The 17,263-nt window shown below is 41.5% G+C and overlaps 1 protein-coding gene across 1 annotated transcript; it reads right to left on the bottom strand.

Moving 5' to 3' along the window:
• Window positions 1–1,150: 1,150 nt before the first annotated feature.
• LOC120714411 (LIM domain transcription factor LMO4.1-like) lies at window positions 1,151–17,093 on the bottom strand. The gene is made up of 5 exons (XM_040000610.1): window positions 16,865–17,093; window positions 7,161–7,407; window positions 3,402–3,498; window positions 3,143–3,301; window positions 1,151–2,697 (listed from the first exon to the last, which is right to left on the bottom strand). The coding sequence occupies exons 2-5, from the start codon at window positions 7,400–7,402 to the stop codon at window positions 2,689–2,691; spliced, it is 507 nt and encodes a 168-aa protein (XP_039856544.1). The 5' UTR covers window positions 7,403–7,407; window positions 16,865–17,093; the 3' UTR covers window positions 1,151–2,688.
• Between the last annotated feature and the right edge of the window lie 170 nt (window positions 17,094–17,263).

The raw sequence follows: 17,263 nt of genomic DNA, 5'->3' as shown, positions 1-17,263 counted from the left end.
GTAAAAATGTGAACAGTACTGCAGTAAACATTTAAACTACACAGTATATGTCACTGCAGCTGAGTAATCTTTCCAAACACGGTTACTGCATGAAGCTTAAACATGTTCCAGATGATACTTCTTTCATACAGCATCCTAGGAAAAAGGTACATCATGGGTGCTGCCGTGCTACGCCCAGTAGCAGCTGTGCTCCTAGTTGATCTAAGAGAAATTTTTACCTGTGTAGAAATGACTATGTTTCTAGAATCTTGACTTTATTGTTTCGCTTATGTACTGAGAAAAATTTTAACTTCAAGCTACAACATATAAAAAATATCTACAGAGTGCGTGAGGATGACTGTTTGTGCAGTTTGACATTAAAAACAAAGAACTAACTGAAGCTTGGTTAGGCTGCTTTGTGATCATGCCAGCAAACATACTGCCCAACCACTTCTGAAGGACTGCCCTTCAGAAACAGAAGGTCCGGACTGCAGGGCGATGAAGCTTCTGTGGCTGAGGTGGCCATATTAGGGATATTCTCCCTCTGACATCACACGGATCCAAGAGTAGAAAAACCTGTCTGAAAGTGAGTATTGAGAGGTTTTAGCTGCTGTTTTAGCTCCTCCCATCCTTCTGTTGTCCCACGTAAACAGATGTAGGCGGAACTGATTCCATTTTTATGATATTGCAAAGATCCTAGAGCAGTAAAACCTGTCTGAAACTGAGTATTTAGAGCATCCTGAAACCTAAACTATCTTATTTTGGTCCGTAGTGCAGCATCGCTCAAACAAGTCCACCCTTTCAACTTTTTTCTGATTGGCTGGACCATGTAAAGAGAAGTGGGCAGGGCTCATTCCATCATCATGACATCACACAGAGCCAGAAATAGAAAAACAAAACAGTGAAACACTGTATTTTTAACCCCCCCTTCCCATTTCCTTTTGATTGGCTGAGCCACATAACGAGAATTAGGCAGGGTTCATCTACTCTCTATGACATGAACATCGAGGGCAAACATGATAGGAGATAAATATCAAAGCCTGCTTTAAAGACTATATTGCTTTAAATACAGTTTCTTAAATCAATAAAGAATTTTAGCATTTTTACTTTGTTGTTATCATGTTTACTGGAGATGAGGCAACAAAATTAGAAAATGAAACTGTGGCACAGATTGTGGTTAACTCAGACTGTCAGATGAGTCTTTATTCAAATAATCAGTCTTAGCTGTTTTATTAATCGCCATCAGCACACGGAGACAGGTGGAATCAACTTTAGCGCACTATAACTTTATCCTACAATGGTTCACATGGTAAAGCTTCCACAGCACTAATGCCATCAGTACAACAACAACAACATAAACATTGTTTTGCTAGAAGAGTATTACCTTCACACTCTTAATTCTTCTTAGTAGAAGGAAAAGTTGGACTTGGCCACTGCCATGTCACCCACTGTTGTAACTTTAACTTTATCATTCTTTGGCCTCCGCCATGTTGGTTTTCTGGAGCTGGAAGTGACCATATTTGGAGGAGAAGGTGCTGTGCCACGTTGTCAGCTAAAAGTGAGCAAGCCAGTTATTTTAAGCCTCAATAAAATCCAAACAGCTATAAACAAATGAACCCCACCATACACCTGTTATTTAGGAGGAAACTGCTTCAAAGTTGGACATTATAACATGGGAGTCTATAGGGACTGACTCACCTTGGGAGCCAGGAACTGCACATATGCATAAGCTGATGTTTTATTCCACAACAGAAACTCAGTGATAGTAGCTTCTCCCTGAGAACAGGAAGAATTAAAAATCAAGGCTAGTCTTTAATAAAGTAAGTTAAATAAAGGGTCTGTCCTTGTTTTTGACACTACAGTCAAAAGACGACTGTTCTTGGTTTCCATTTGTAGTCATTTATATATATGGCAGTACATCTCCCTTCACATATAGAACAGAGCAGGTATCAATGTCAGCAGATATGACACTGAAAAAGTCAGAAACGGCATTAAAAAGAGAAGCTCAGGTGGAGGTGGGTTGCAAAGCAGCTTGCACAGACTAAAATAGGTCATAAAGAGTCACTGATATGAGACATGTGGAGGAGAACGAGCTGATTTAACTGGGAAAAGACAGTCTTAAAATTCATGGAGAAATCAATCCCATTGTCTGTGACATTCACACTGCCACTAGGGAGCAATTTCTCTTCACTAACTCGCTAAAATGTGAATATTTCACAGAGAAGTACACAGAGAAGTACACGTCTTTAAGTCAGTACAGATGTTATGGTGTCCAGGTGTCTCTCAGCGTGTCGAAGGAAACATCGAGTAGCTAAAATGACGACACAACAGACCCAAACGAGTTTTACTCAAATATGTGGTCAAATATAGTTCACCTCCTGCAGGAGTCACATTGCTTTCATTGTCTTCTCCTCATTCAATGTCCACAGTAACTGGCTGGCTGGGAAAATTAAAATCACACAAATGGGACAGTTCCACTTTTCCTCTTTCAGCCAGGCCACAGCTAATCAGTGAAATCCCAACAGACCTCTTTCAGATTTTACTCCTCGTCATCTTCAGAGTCTGTTGGGAAGTTAAAATCTGAACCAGCGGCAAGGGTCCACGAGATCAGAGGGAGGTTGACCAGCGGCGGGATTTACAGCGAGGGGGAGAAGGTGAAGAGGAAAAAGGTGGGGGAGAAGGCACACATTTGGTTTTCCATCCTCTTCCTCAGCAGACCTGTAGATGGTAAAGAGAAGAGGTTATAAACCAAACCAATCACCCGCTTGGATAAACATCCATGAGTCTGCATTAAAGTTAAACTGACTGGAAAACAACAAAACAAAATTCCAATCCACTGGATTGGTCTGTTTCATTTTCATTAAGAACTCTTTTTATCTGCATGCTGTTAGTCCACATAAACTACTTCCAGGTGCAAACACCACATTTTGAATCATCTCCAGATCTTCTCCCCAACACGGAGAAAATTACTCTCAGCTGCTGATGAAGCAACTTTTGACTGAACTATCAAACTCTATTTAAGCCTCTGAAAAAAGGGGGATGGAGCAAAAAATACTCGCCAATTCATCAGCAGTTAAGCTCACATTTTTGCTTCATGAAAATCTTCCTGAATGAAAATGATGTCACTGTTCAAAAAAGTCTGAGTCCAGAAACTGCCTCTCACCTTCTGGTCAGACATGATGTTGTTGCCCTGCAGTGGAGTTGAGTGTCCGCTGAGCAGGCCTCCTCCCGGCCGGTCGTGCTCACAGAAGATTGTCCCGTTGACATAGTGGAAGCGATCGCCGGGAACCAGGCGGTTCCTGCATGTTGCACACGTGAAACACTAAAGAAAAACAAATAAATTGGATTAAAAGTTTCACCGGTCTGAAAAGATGAAAACATGTAAGGTTGACAACGCTGGACTGGTAGAAGATCACGCTCACCTTCAGGTGGTAAACGCTGCCTTGTGCTCGCATCACCATCTCGCTGGCAGGTATAGACTGTCCACAAGCGCTGCAGGCTCCACTGTGTCCAAACAGCCTGCACATGAAACCAAACAGTCATGCATCAACACAACAGCCATAAAGCAGATGTCGTGGGTTCTCAAATCCCATCTCTACTGTTTCAGGTACCTGTGAAATGTTGAAATGTTAAGACAACAGTTCAATGCCACCAAATACGTCAAGATATCTTAATGCCAGAAAAAAAGTTGCCATCACAGCAGTAAATGTCAGTTTTTCTACATGCTGATGTAGTAAAGGAAAGAAATCTGTCAGATGACTCTTTGGGCTTCAAGTGTAAGAAATAATGTATAAAATGACAGAAAAGACTCCTACAGTTATTATAAAACTGAAGGTTTTACTGTAGAATAACCTATGACCTCCTTCATATTTTCAAAAGCAGTCCAGCAGGCCGGATTAGAGTCTTTGTGAGGCAGATTCCAGCCCTTATGTTTGACACCCCTGCCTTATATAAACACAGCATGTTGGCACCACTGAAGCTTGGGCAGAAGGGTAATAACAAAAGTTTGTGATTAAAGCTGTAAATGGTTTTAAGTCTTCATGCATCAGTTATATATAGTCTGTATTTAGCACCCATAAAAGGTCCAAAGAGAGGGTATCGGCTCCGGGTCGTTTCAGTGTGGCGGCACACAGCAGCCGGTCCTCATCAGTCTGAACCTGGAGGAAGGTCAGTGCCTGTGTTGAACCTTTAAAGGAAGCTGCTGTCATCATTAAAGCTACACGTGAAACCCCGCGATACTCACTTGACCACTTTGGCGTCTCTCTCTTTCTCCCTCTTTCTTTGTCTTCCCCTTTCAATGACTCCACAGAGTAATGAATTTTTTATCTTAATCCAAACAGTCATTTAATGAGTGTGCCTGAGAGGATCCCTGTCCTCCTTAATTAACCCTCAGACACACACACACACTCCTCCCGAGTCTCAGTTAAGGCTCATCTTTCTTTAGCAGCATGACGAATCTAAGGACTCGACCCCAAACCAGACCTTAGGTAAGTCCACCTCAGCTCAGGGTTTGGATAATTTAGCCATGGCTTTCCTGTCTGTTGGTCAGTGTCTGTAGCTTTGAGTTCATGGGATGGATGGCGGTTGGAGGTCCTCCCCACTCAAACACAAATTAGCCGAAATCCACTGTAGGACTATTTATACATATTTTGAGCTCTTTATTTGCACTCCTGCCACAGAACGGAACAAACGGCTGCCAAGCGAGAAATCTGAGGCGGCTGTAATTCTGGAGTGGCACTGGAAGTCCAGAGTGGATTTAAATCAGACGTTTCTTCAGCTCGTTTGCGGCTGGAAACACACGCAGGGTTTTTTTTGTTTGTTTTTTTGTGAAAATTAGGGCTGGTGTCAGGTGCCAAAAAGCTAGCACTTGAACATCAGTACAAAACGGCCACATGATGCTGTGAACGTTTGGCTTTCAAGCCAATCAAAATGTACGCTGGTTCTCAAAAGCCATCAAAGCAGGAGAGCTTTCACACTGACTGGACTGCTTCTCAAGTGCTCCATCACTGCTGATTGGGCCAAAAATAAGAGGTATTGGTGGAGTTAAAAGCACACATGACTTCAATTTCCACAAAAGTAACAAAAGCCATGAGCTGAATTTAAAAAAAAAATCTATTCAAAAGCATTCAGCCAATCAAAAAAGGCAAAATAGGAAGTGACTAGAGCAGGGCGATATGACCAAAAATATTTATCACGACATACATTTGAAAATTTGCGATAACGATATAACTGACAATATAATTGACACTAGACAAAATGCTTTACAACTCCACAACTTTATTAGTGCAAAAAAACCCATCAATGTATTTTCACTTAAACAAGCAGCTGTTTTTTATGCGCATTAAAGTTATATAAAAAATGAACAGTGCAAATGCAAATTCCTTGCTGACAGTTTAACCACAAGGCATTTCCAGTGGAAACTAGGCTGACATATCCTCAGCATAACCATGTATAATATCCACAAAACTTAAAAAGAGGTTATACACACACAATACAGTAATATTATGTTGAAGCACAGTACGTATCACTCTGCGAGGCTCCTGCTTACGATAGCCGTAATGCTCCAACAATCCATCAAACGGTGCGGGTTCGTAGCTTAGCAAAGTCGTACTAAAACATTTGACAGATTTTCGAGCGCCGTGTACGACATAAAATTGTTTCGAGGTCAGTAAACACAACCAGAATTCATACATAAGGCACACGGGATTATAAGGGGCACTGTCGATTTTCAGAAAAATCAAAGGATTGATTTTAAGTGTGCCGTATTTTCCAAACAACACGTAATAACGACGGTCCGCTAGCATGCTCTACCAAAAATAGTGCTTTGTTGTGTATCTGATGGGCGAAAGCTAAACCAGTTCCACACCACTTAAGTTGCAGCATTTTTACAAACCAATTTTGGTTCATCCGTTTCATTTAACGATCCGCTTTCGCCTTTCTCATTCTGCGTCGCCGTCATGCTTTTTCCGCCATGTGCATATGAAAACAAAGGCACTGCACATGCGTGTTTTACCCATATTCTATCGCAATATTCCATTTTCTTATCGTTTGCTCGACATTATACCGGTATTACCATGAACGGTATGATATGGCCCAGCCCTAGAAGTGACATCACAAAGCAGCATTCATAAAACAAAACGTAGCTCATGGGATCACTAATCTTATTTTGGATGAACCACAGTAAAGTCTTGACCACTAGAGGGTGCTACAATGACCAGGAATCATAGACTGTATATAAAAAATGGACACTGCCAACATGCTAGCTTGCACTGCTTTGAGGTTTTGTATTTTGAAGCTTGAACGGGCACATTCCAAAAACATGTATAGTTACTAACAACGAGAGAATAGTGATAGAAACCAAAGGTATTTTTGTAGAAGGCTGTAAACATGTTTATTTCTGCTCTAAAGTTAGACACATTGACACAGGAGTCTATGGGGCTGATTCAATGCCTGAGCCAGCCTCAAGTGGTCACTAGAGGAACTGCAGGTTCTAACATGAGAAGCCATCACATCTCAGCACCTGAGCTTCCTGAGACCAAACTGGTGTATCGACTTGGCACACGTTCCCGAAGCTGTCAAAAAAAAAAAAAAAAAAAAAAAAAAAAAAAGCAGCATTCAACAACTGAAGAGCTCCCTGTTAGTTTAGAATCATAGTTTGATTGTGACTCGACTGACCAGTCTGTTTTGTAAAAGGCAGATTTTTGCCTTCAGTGAAGCCTTTTTCAGTTTGGATGAGTTTGAATGAGCTTAAGCATGAGCCAGTCATGAATGCATAGGAACCTGTGAGAGTCCAGCTTCTAATTTGGAGTCACACCAGTGCAAAAACCGCATGAATACTAATCGGGGACATTTATATGCACCTGCATAAACATCCCATTTTACGGCTGGACCGAATGTGGAATTTCCTCCAACACACTGCAGACCTCTCATGATTATTCAGTGTATCTTATTGCAGATTGTGGCGTAATCCGACCGTACAGTCAGAGCTTTATTTATTTCATGAGAGGCTGCTGTATTATTACTGGCCTGATGCACAAAGTCTGCCGTGTCTCAGGGTCCTCCTCAGCAGCTTTCCAGATCCAGCCCTCAGTTTTTCCTAGAGATGCCCACAAAACCCCTGCCTGTACCTCCCTCACACACACTAACACACACACACGTTTCACGTTTCTGAAAAGCCTCACCTGATGTAGTCGTTCTTGCAGAGGATCATGCCGCCTTTGCTGTAGCAGGTACTGCTGTACTCGCCCAGCTGAGCGTGGCAGCAGGAGCACTTGAGGCAGCGCGTGTGCCAGTACCGCTCCATCGAGAAGAGCAGGAAGCGGTCCGCGATACGACCCCCGCATCCTGCACACGACCTGCCCGCTGTCCCGCCGCCGCTGCCCATCACCGCTACTGTGGGTGCTTCCACCCTGCTGTTCACCATCGCCACTGGAGGGTAAAAGGAAAGAGGAACCATTGGAGGTTAGATATAAAAAAGGTGTCAAAGATGAGACCAAATAAAAGCGTGTCAGTGATGTTAACTCCAAACCTGAGGCTGCGACTCACTTTCTAATATTAATAATTACTTTCAGATTTTGAAGTTGTTGCCACCTAACTGATGATCAGTGTGGGACAGCATGGCAGGGTGAGAAAACCAGGATTGGACTGGACCATGATATTTTTCTAAACTAGCTGTAAATGCTTCTTTTCTACTCGAGCACTTAAAGCACATTATACAACATGTCTCATTCACCCACACACGCAAGCACTTTTCTCTACACACAAGTGCTTTCCATCCAGCATTCACACGCATTCACACTCCAATGAGCGAATCAGGACCAACTCTGGGTTTGGTTTCTTTCCCAAGGATACTTGATCGAAATACCGACCTTCTGATTGGTAGATGACCTGCTCTACCTCCTGTGCCACAGCTGCCTCTTGTTGTATAACCACCAGAAGTCCTCTGACACACCAACTGTCAACTAATGACATATATCTTCTCCTCCAAACAACGCTAAGTTGAATATTTTTCTGTAGCCACAGTTTTTAGTGTTTGTACTTAGTTTGGAGACTAAGTTGGGTATCTGGTATCTATCTATTGGATATCTATTAGAGAGGAGGGTGGGAGCTCAGAGTACAGACGCTGCTCCTCAAGACCAAAAAGAAATGCATGGAAGGAGATGCTGGGGTAGACCTAGGGTCTACCCTCAGTTTGAGAGGAGCTTGACAGGTTGAAGGGAAGTCTGGGCCCACTTATGGAGTGAGACTTTTACCTGAATAATTAAAGGCTCATAAAACAGTGCATGAGGCAGGAGCATATCCTTGAATATGAATGTAATACACAAACATAAGAACGATCCCCAAACAAGCTCAAAGATGGTAAAACAAAACCACACACACACTCTTCTGAACCTGATAAACGAGCCCCGTGAGCAGGGAATCTGTGCAGGATCTGGGCCTTGATTTAATTCTTTCCTTCATCATCTCTTTTTAAACATTACGGAAACACATGTACCGTCGGGCAGCATTCAGCATATTCCTCCTCACTCTCGTTTTTCCATTACAGAACTGAGCTGATTTCATGCACAGCTGGGAATAATATTGCTTTTGAGTACAACCACAGCAGTGTGTGTGCCGCTCAGCAATGAGTCAGCAACACTGCCTCTTCAGCCGCTTCCATGATTTATAATTAGGGCCAACAACAACATAAAATAATTGCAGGGCTAGATTTCATTTTCCAAATGAGCAACAGCAGCACAATTTGTCCTCCAGAGCGTCTAATTTCAGCAAGGGCATGTTTAGCTTTACGACTAGCCTTCCCACAAGATCATTTGAGATTGCAGCAAGCAGCAGCTGGTCCTCTGCGGCGAGGCGGGCTGCCCTCAATACCCTCATTTTCTAGAGTAGACACCTGGCTCTAATCAACCACAGGAACACCATGTTAAGAAGCCCAAGGCTACGTTCAAACCACAAACAGCCACACACGCTGGGACCAAACCTTCTTATTAGTGACGGCTCAGTCATGAATGAGTCGATCCTCTGAATGAGAAGTGAGGCCATTTATTTAATCCACAAATGAAACCTTTACATTTGAAATGGGTGAAAACTCGAGCTCATCGTTTTAGCCTTAAATTCTCCTTGAGGTGTTTAAACAGCTTGTAGTGCACAGCAGGACAAACCACAGACACAAAGCGTGACTAAATCCGACAACTTTCTCTAACAGAAAGACATAAAACTAAACAGTGCACAGTCGGGGGTTTGCATTCAAATCTGTGGACCTGGGCTCTGTGCTTCCCTCTCTACTTCCTGCCATGAATCTCCTGTTCCAAAGCTGGATTTTCACATTAAACACGTCCAAAGTTTCAAATAATGAGCTCAGTGTTTCTACAAGTAATCCCTGTGAGCTGAACACTCATTTGTCACTGTTTTTTCTACTCTTGGCTCTGTTTGATGTCAGACCTTACACATATGGGTTTATGAGGGGCAGCCAATCAGAAGAAAGCTTGCTTAAAGGGGGAGGATGCAGAATAGCTTGTTTTAGACAAGATGAACTGAAGGCCCAGTATAAGATAGGGTTATTTTGAACTGTGAATCATGCAAAGCTGCTTTATTAGAGTCCAAAAACAGAATTAAAGAAGCTGGAAATGAACCGACGGGTCCTTCTTCATGTGTCTGCTGACAATGAAAGACAAGAATGATTACATAAACCTGCATCACTGGTATACTTTAAATTCACTTTGTATATAATCAGTACATTGTCCTGATATTTGGGGCTACATGGGCTGCAGTTCCTCAAATGCCCACTTGAGGTTCCTGTGAGTCAATCCCCATAGACTCCCATGTTCAAATTCAACAGCAGAAATAAACTGCTTTGGTCTCGATAGCTATTTTTCTCCTTTTTAGCCAGTTATCAGGGGTGTAAAAGCAAAAGACAAGGACGTGCCTGATGTGATCATCTCAGAGAGACAGAAGCTACACCCACATGTGTTTACAAGTGGCACCCAATCAGAAGAAAGTAAAAGTAATCTCAACTTGGAGGCGATTAAAGTGACGTCCAATAAGTGTGAAGTATACTGATCATTGTCATAATGTAGCGCCAACTGTTGTTAGCTACAAACTGATGGAAACTGAGCCATTTCCGCCTCAGTGGGCTTTTTCATCCAACCAGGATCAAAAGCATTTATAGCTGACCAACTCATTACTAAACCTATCCTGAAGTTCAACCTCTGACCTCACTCTCCCGTTAGCATAAATCCAAAAGGTCATCACAAGGTCAATAATTCTGGATCTGTTCCCACTTGGTGTTTTTAATGTGACCGTGTGCCTAAACATCTCTTTCTCCTCCTTCTGTCTCCTGTCTTTGGTGCCAGATTCCTCTGGGCGGCACATCACCAGCCGTGAAATCAATTAGCGGCCCGAGTCTGCAAAGCATAACAGCTCCCCTCCCACCCCTGTGAAATAAAGTGAAAACCTGTACATCGTCACGAGTTTGTCTCTACAGTGGCATCCAAAACACAACCCTGTCCTCTGGATATCATTCAGGTGGTGAATCAGACCTGACCGGCTCATATTCAGACTAAAAAGGATAAGAAACCTCAGTTAATGAGTCTGAAACCTTTAAAAGAACACACACACACATGCGCACACACACACACACAGCTCTTTAACCTGAAAAATGTCCAAACGTTCCCAAAACAAAACTGTGGAGCAACGGCCAATGCAATCATCACACTAACACCTGTGTTAATTTGAGAAGATTCGAGACAGCTGCCAAAAACCTCTATGATACAATTCTTATCCAATTAAAATGCAAATCCTGCTTTTAATCATCTCCTGCAGCACACAAAGCCTCAGCGTGTCTCACTGCTGAGACGGGGACGTTTCAGGCTACAGATACTCAGATTTATACCCAGCAGGTCGTACGATATATTTGCAGAAAGTAAATATCTTTGTCTACACAAAAGCTGCTTCTGTGTAAAGTGTAATTATGTTGCCATATTTACCAGGACGTTTGTCACATTTTGGGTTCAGTTGTGTTTTCATGAATGTTTTATCATCTTCTGGAATGTTACCAGAAACTTTATTTTATAATTTCTGGATGCTTTATGGAAAATCTGCTTTGTTGTGTAATCTGGGCATGATGTTTTTTTGTTTGCAAGTTATCTGAAAGGTTTTCTGGAAACATTCAGTTCTGAAACATTTGTCATGCTCTGCTGTTGTGTTTTTGTATTCTCATAAAAGTTCTGGAATGTCGTGTTTTCTGAACTATTCTCTCGTTAGGTTTCTGTGTTGTTGATGTTATTTTCATATTTTCCTAATATTAATTACTTTTTTTAATGTTCCTTTTTGCAGAAATGTGATTTCTGAAACATATTTCTGGTTTTGCTGCTGTTAACATGTACAGGACATGTGGTTTCCTGAAGTGGAACTTCTTCTGGAATGGCATCGTGATTTCGTAAAGAAGGAGTGTTTTACAGATTTTTGCCTTGGTGCAGTCAGGTGGTTTTTATTTTCCCATTTTGTTTACCGGAAATGTCATTTTTGTCGTTTCCTGCTGAAAGCTTTCCCGTCTACTTCTTAGTTTCCTCTAAAGCCTGATAAAACGCTGCACAGACTTCCGATTCTTCCTTCCTGCACACGCAGGTCTGACCATGTCATTTCCAGCTCCACATTCACCTGTGTGGGCTTTACTTTCTGAGCTTCCCCTCGGGGTGTCAGCAGCAAACACTACGTGCTTTCAAACCGCTGCCGGTGAGCTCTGCTGCATGGCCGCTGAACCACCACAACACTCACTGAAGCTTGGCTCTTCAAACAAATCTTCATCTTCGAGTCTTTTTGGTCGGATGCTTGGCTCTGGTGTCAGACTGTTGTTAGTGGAATCTGATTGAAAGCTGGCGAGAACATTCAGGCTGTGAGTATCTGTGTGACTTCTCGGTGAAGCTGAGCGTCACACAAACATTATGATCACATCCAGCAAACTGAACTGTTCCCACCTTTGTTTTTTCTTTCTTTATTAGCAGCTCTTTAATCCTAAAGAATCGCCGGTAAAGGAATAGCTGCATGTGATGGAGCAGTGAATAAACACAGGGGCTAATGAAGAGACACAAACTGGTGAATCAGATCCAGTTTCAGGCTGATGGGGTTGAAAACAGCTCTTTTTTTTTCCTGGCAGTTGACAGATGTCCCTCATATTAAGAAAAATCTTCGTTCTGTGCAGATTGGAGGACCTCAATTAGTCTAAAAGGAAAGGGTTTAAGAGTATAATGTGTCACAGGGCGTATCAGGTTATGGCTGATATGTCATCTAGTAATTCATCACAGTCCACAGGACTCCCAGTTTGAGTGGCTTATATTCCCTTTTAATCAATCTTTTTAATCATTTCTTTCACTCAGTGTTTCTTATTCCATTTAAATTGTGTTTGCCTGATTTTTTTTATTTATTTATTTATTTAAGCACTTCATAGTTATTTGCCATTTACGCTTGTGACCATTAGGACTGTATTTCAGCTTTTTACTGGTTCCAGCATCACCCCAGTCCTGACATCTCACCACTGGCTTCTTATTTGGTTTAGAGCAGACAGTGGTGAGATGTAAGGAAAGATTTGGGGGGGAGAAAGGAGCAAAGAAAGGAAATTTCAGTAGAAGAAAGGAGAGAACCTAAAGAAAGAAGAAAGGGGAAAACAAGGACACAAGCTAAGAAAAAAGGATAGATAACAAGGATAGAGGCAAGTAAGTAAGACAATAAGGGCAAAGTGAGGAAGGGATAGGTAAGGAAGAAAGGTAAAAATGCAGGATGGGGAAAAATAAGGACAGGGAAGCAAGGAACAAAGAAACAAATGAATGAAGAGAAAGGAAGGAAAATGGGGTAGTCAAAAAGGAAGGAAAACAAGGAAGGAAGGATAGAAGAAAGAAAGGCGAGAATGAAGGCTTGATAAATGGAAGAAAAGCAAAACAACTAAGCAAGGAGGGAGGCGTGAATGGAAATGCAAGGAAGATAGGTAAGGAAGCACAATAGAGGGGAAAATAATGATTGAGAGAAAGGACAAAAAAGGAATGAAGTGAAAGAGAAGAAAGTAAAGAAAGAAGAAAACAGGAAGGTAAAGTAAAGAAAGTAAGAAGAAAAGCTAGGGGAATAAGAGTAGAAGATGAAAAGGAAGGAAGAAAGAAGGAGGGTAAAAGGAAGGGTAAGAGTAAAAGACAGGATAGGAGGAAGAAATGAAAGAAAGAAACGGAACGAATGACGGATGCCCTGAATGGTTTGCAGCCATCTTAGCGCCCGCTGGATGCTGACAGGACGAACTGTGCACGAGTTGTTTTATTCTGAAATTATGAAGTGCTTCCTTCCTTCTTCCTTCAAAGCAGCTCAGTGAAGCCTCCTCCACACTCTTCAGAGGTGTAATTAACAAATAAGCTGCTTTCAGTCTGAGGGGGTAAAAGTGACTAAACGAGCCCGAGCGAGGGCGCGCCGGTCACACAGATCCAGTTTCTTCTCCTGAGACTCTCACAGAGAGACGTGCCGTTTCATTAAAACAGGCCTCTTTTTAATTAACACCGAGGGCACGGGTTCGTGTGGCAGCAGCAATCCTGCTCGCAGTTTCAGTCAAATTAAAAAGACGCAGCTCTGCCGCAGAAGCAAGAGCTGATAGAAATATCCTTTTTAATAAAAATTCAGTCGAATTTATTCAGTCAGTCACTCGTTTAGGAAAACAGTTTCAGAGACAACCTGCAGATTCTCCCACAGAGACTTTCCTGTGGTGCTGAGAGCTGAACGAGTACAGCTCAGATCACTTAAACACACCGACACACACATGCCTGTAATGACGTGATGAAAGTTCACTGCATGGAGCAGGTTTACTGTATATGAAAGAGGGACATGGCCACTGTGATGTCCCTCGTTAGTGAAGTCCTGTTCTGAGTGTTTTCCCGCCTTTTTTGGCTCTTAATGGGACCTATAATAAATAACACGGTTTTTAATATGACCTAAAACCAAGATCATAAGTTCATCATGAAGATCTTGAGAGACACTGCGTCATTTTCCCACAGACTGTTTAATCAGAGCAGTCGCCCCCTGCTGGTCATTAGAAAAAACAGGTTTAAGCGGCTTCACTTTTCAATAATGTCTTTTTTATAAAGAGCATCGTTGACACCAACAGTGATGGATGAAGCATACATGCCAATAGTTTTTTACATTTATTGCAACTCTTGATTTTTAGTTATTTATTTTTAGGAGCTTTTCTGATCATTTGATTTTGATTCTTATTCATAAGCTTGTGTTTGTTATTTTTGTGAAGTCAGAATAAAAATATTTAGCTATAATAACTGAATTAAAGCATAAGTTTGAATGAACAAGTCAGCAGATATTTTACTTGAGCGTAATTTTCCTCTCTGAACGATTCATTACACAGAATTAAAAGTCATTCACTTACAGCAGAGGTCGTGAAACAGCTTTTTGAAAATGTGCTTTTGGGTATTCTCTGTTTAAACTCATTTATAAAACAGAATAATCATCAGGCAGTTAGGGCTGTTGGATATAACGATATATATATCATGACGATATAAAAACGTCTGTTGTTTCATTTTACGCTATCGTTTGTTTCGTGGTGTCGCAAAATAAACTGTTTACGGCAATATTTTTTTCATTATTTTGAAGGTCACTGTAGCGGCTATATTAATTTCTTAAAGTTCTCTCTTTCTCTTATATTTAATATAACCACACTACGGACGGACAAGCGCCTGTTTTTATGCGTTTTGGTTAGCAACAACAACGGTAACACCATCATGTGTCCGCTTGTTTATGTTCCACATAAACCTTTCACAATTAAGCTCAAGATCCTGTTGAGACTTTTCAAAATAAACTGAATCACGTGAAAGAGCAGATTATTTACGGATGATAAGTAAAAAAGAGCCGCCAGGTGCTAAAAAATAAACCTTAGACTCAAACGTTAGAACAGGCTTTCCCCCGCAGCACGCCGTGTAATAAATACTCACAAAGAAAACTGCGGCCTTTACAACTTATGTCTAAAAATGTATCGTTTCATGCATCGGTTAAAACACTCGACTCCAGCTACATGACGCGCAGCTGGAAACACTTCCCGCAAGTCGAGCTGCCCGAGATTCACAGAATTTACAGAAAATGTTACATTTTTGTGATTTATATCGTTATCGGGATGATAGAATTCTTATACCGGGATATGAGATTTTGGTCATAACGCACATGCAGTCATAAATTTTCATGTGTTATATAGTTGTGCCTTTGTGTAGGTCAGCTATGGCTCAGGTGGCACAGGGGGTCATCTACCAATCAGAAGCTCCAACCTGTGTGTGTTTGTGTGACACCAAAAAAGTGTCCTCAAAGGCTTTTGTTCATTTTAAGAGCTCTGAATAGAGTGTGTGTAGTGCTGAGTTAGAGTACACTCGCCCACATCTGCTAACACATTTTTCTACAAGTTTTCCAATTTTTAAAAAAAACCACAAAAACACCCCAAAAAACCACAAAACATTTTTTAAATTACATTTACAAAACTGAGTGTTTGCTCAAAGTCACAAAATGTTTCATACCAGACACATAAACAAAGCCAGCCAAAATATTACCAGTGCCGAGCATTTATTACACGCTGCGGCATGAAAATGAAAAACACAGACTTCAGGACATGACGCCCGAGTCGTTCCAACCTCCTCGGGCTGTTTTGTTCCATAAAAGTCACAATGTGAAGCAGAAACAGAAATGCACATTCTTTTATGAGGAATGATCCTGAGTATCCAGTAAAGATTAAACGTCACGCTTAGACGTTCATGAGCAAATTGCAGCTACACTCGTACACGTTTGATCCCAGAGCTTCGATTTTCCATCCGTCACTGCTGGTGCAAACCACAGGCCGGGTAAAACATCTGAAACCTGAAGTTATGAACCTTAAACCTGCACTCTTTATAATGACCAGCAGGGGGCGACCTGCTTCTCCTGCGATCTCCGACCCAACAACACTTTGTCCAAATTATTAAATCAATCAATAAATAAATTTACCAAAAATGATGAATAAATGATTTTTAATAAATTATGATCCATTTAAAGAAAAAAGGACGATAAAAGAGAGGATGCTCATAGGCTAACGACTTGATTTCAAATCACCAGAATGATTATAGCAACTAACCCATGAGTGATGTCACAGTGGCTACTGCCGTCTTTTACATACAGTCTATCATATCAACTATCTCTTGGCCTCTCAGGGTGAACATTTTTTATTTGTTTTTAGAGTTTGAATCTGCAGTTGTGTTTAACAAAAAAGGTTAAATGAGATCTGAGACTGGTTTTAAAAGTGGGTGAATATATTAAGTTAGTGAGGACAGCAGTGTTATAGCATCTAAACTTAAATCCATGTGCACAGTCCTTTTTAAATAACTATAAATGAGCGTGTGTTCCTACAAGTCTGATGAGATATGATGTAAACACTTCTAATATCAAAGAGTAAAGTAGGACAAAGCAGATTCTCCGGTTCCACTTCATCACTTTGTGAACATAAATGAAGCAGCACATTCCTGTTTTCACTTCATATTTTTGTCATTTCATAGAATAAAAACGGGCGCATGAGCTTGGAAAGACTTTAGCTTCATGTCCTGGACCCTGCCTGTTGTAACTGCCATGCTGCAGTGTGAAATAAAGACTCGGTGTTGATGCTTTTCTGAGAATATCATGCGGTTTGGAGCAAAGATAAAACTGTGTTTGTGCGTTTGCTTGTTTCTGAAGAGTCAGAAGTTTTAAAAATGCTGTCTGAAAAGAAATGTATCTGAGAAAGTGTAAATATTAAAGACAAAAACATCAAATCTGAGGCTTAAATCGCGGTAAATATTTCAGTCTCGTTTAATTTCATTCCGCTGACAGTAAAATAGTCCTTTCAGGTTCGTGAACTCACCTCCGCGCTTTGAACTTGAATCTCTCTGTTCGTCCACCTAATGTTTGTGCCAAAGGTCAAACAGCTGGGAACTTTTCGGCTCAGTATTCCTGTGAAGGAGCTCCTCTCCGCTCTTCTTCCATGCAGTCTTCTGCTTTTTTCTTGCAGATGTTTGAGCGCTCTCTCTCTCTCTCTTTCTTTTTCTCTCTCCTGCACCTCCTGCGCTTTGTTCGCGCACTGAGCTGTTCACTGAGGAGCGCTCCTCCCCAATTTAAACCAGCCAGGCCACGCCTCCTCTGCGTCACGAAATGGGCGTGGTTCCTGCCTGTGGTCAGGAAGATGGATGACTGCTGATCTAAAATCTAAATATGCCATAATTATCTCCTGACTGTGACTGCAAACAGTCGTTTATTCACATGA

The sequence above is a fragment of the Simochromis diagramma genome, unplaced genomic scaffold (genome assembly GCF_900408965.1).
Source record: "Simochromis diagramma unplaced genomic scaffold, fSimDia1.1 OVJJ01000596.1, whole genome shotgun sequence".
Taxonomy (NCBI): domain Eukaryota; kingdom Metazoa; phylum Chordata; class Actinopteri; order Cichliformes; family Cichlidae; genus Simochromis; species Simochromis diagramma.
Note: the sequence above shows the minus strand (reverse complement) of the source record. Positions and strands in the feature narration are given on the sequence as shown.

Bases quoted from the DNA above. Each gene is read 5' to 3' on its own strand.
- LOC120714411 (XM_040000610.1), bottom strand. From the start codon at position 7,402: ATGGTGAACAGCAGGGTGGAAGCACCCACAGTAGCGGTGATGGGCAGC. The intron at 3,499-7,160 runs GTGAGGCTTTTC...TTTCATGTGCAG, and splicing joins TGCAAGAACGACTACATCAG to GCTGTTTGGACACAGTGGAG. The intron at 3,302-3,401 runs GTGAGCGTGATC...GTTTTTCTTTAG, and splicing joins GCAGCGTTTACCACCTGAAG to TGTTTCACGTGTGCAACATG.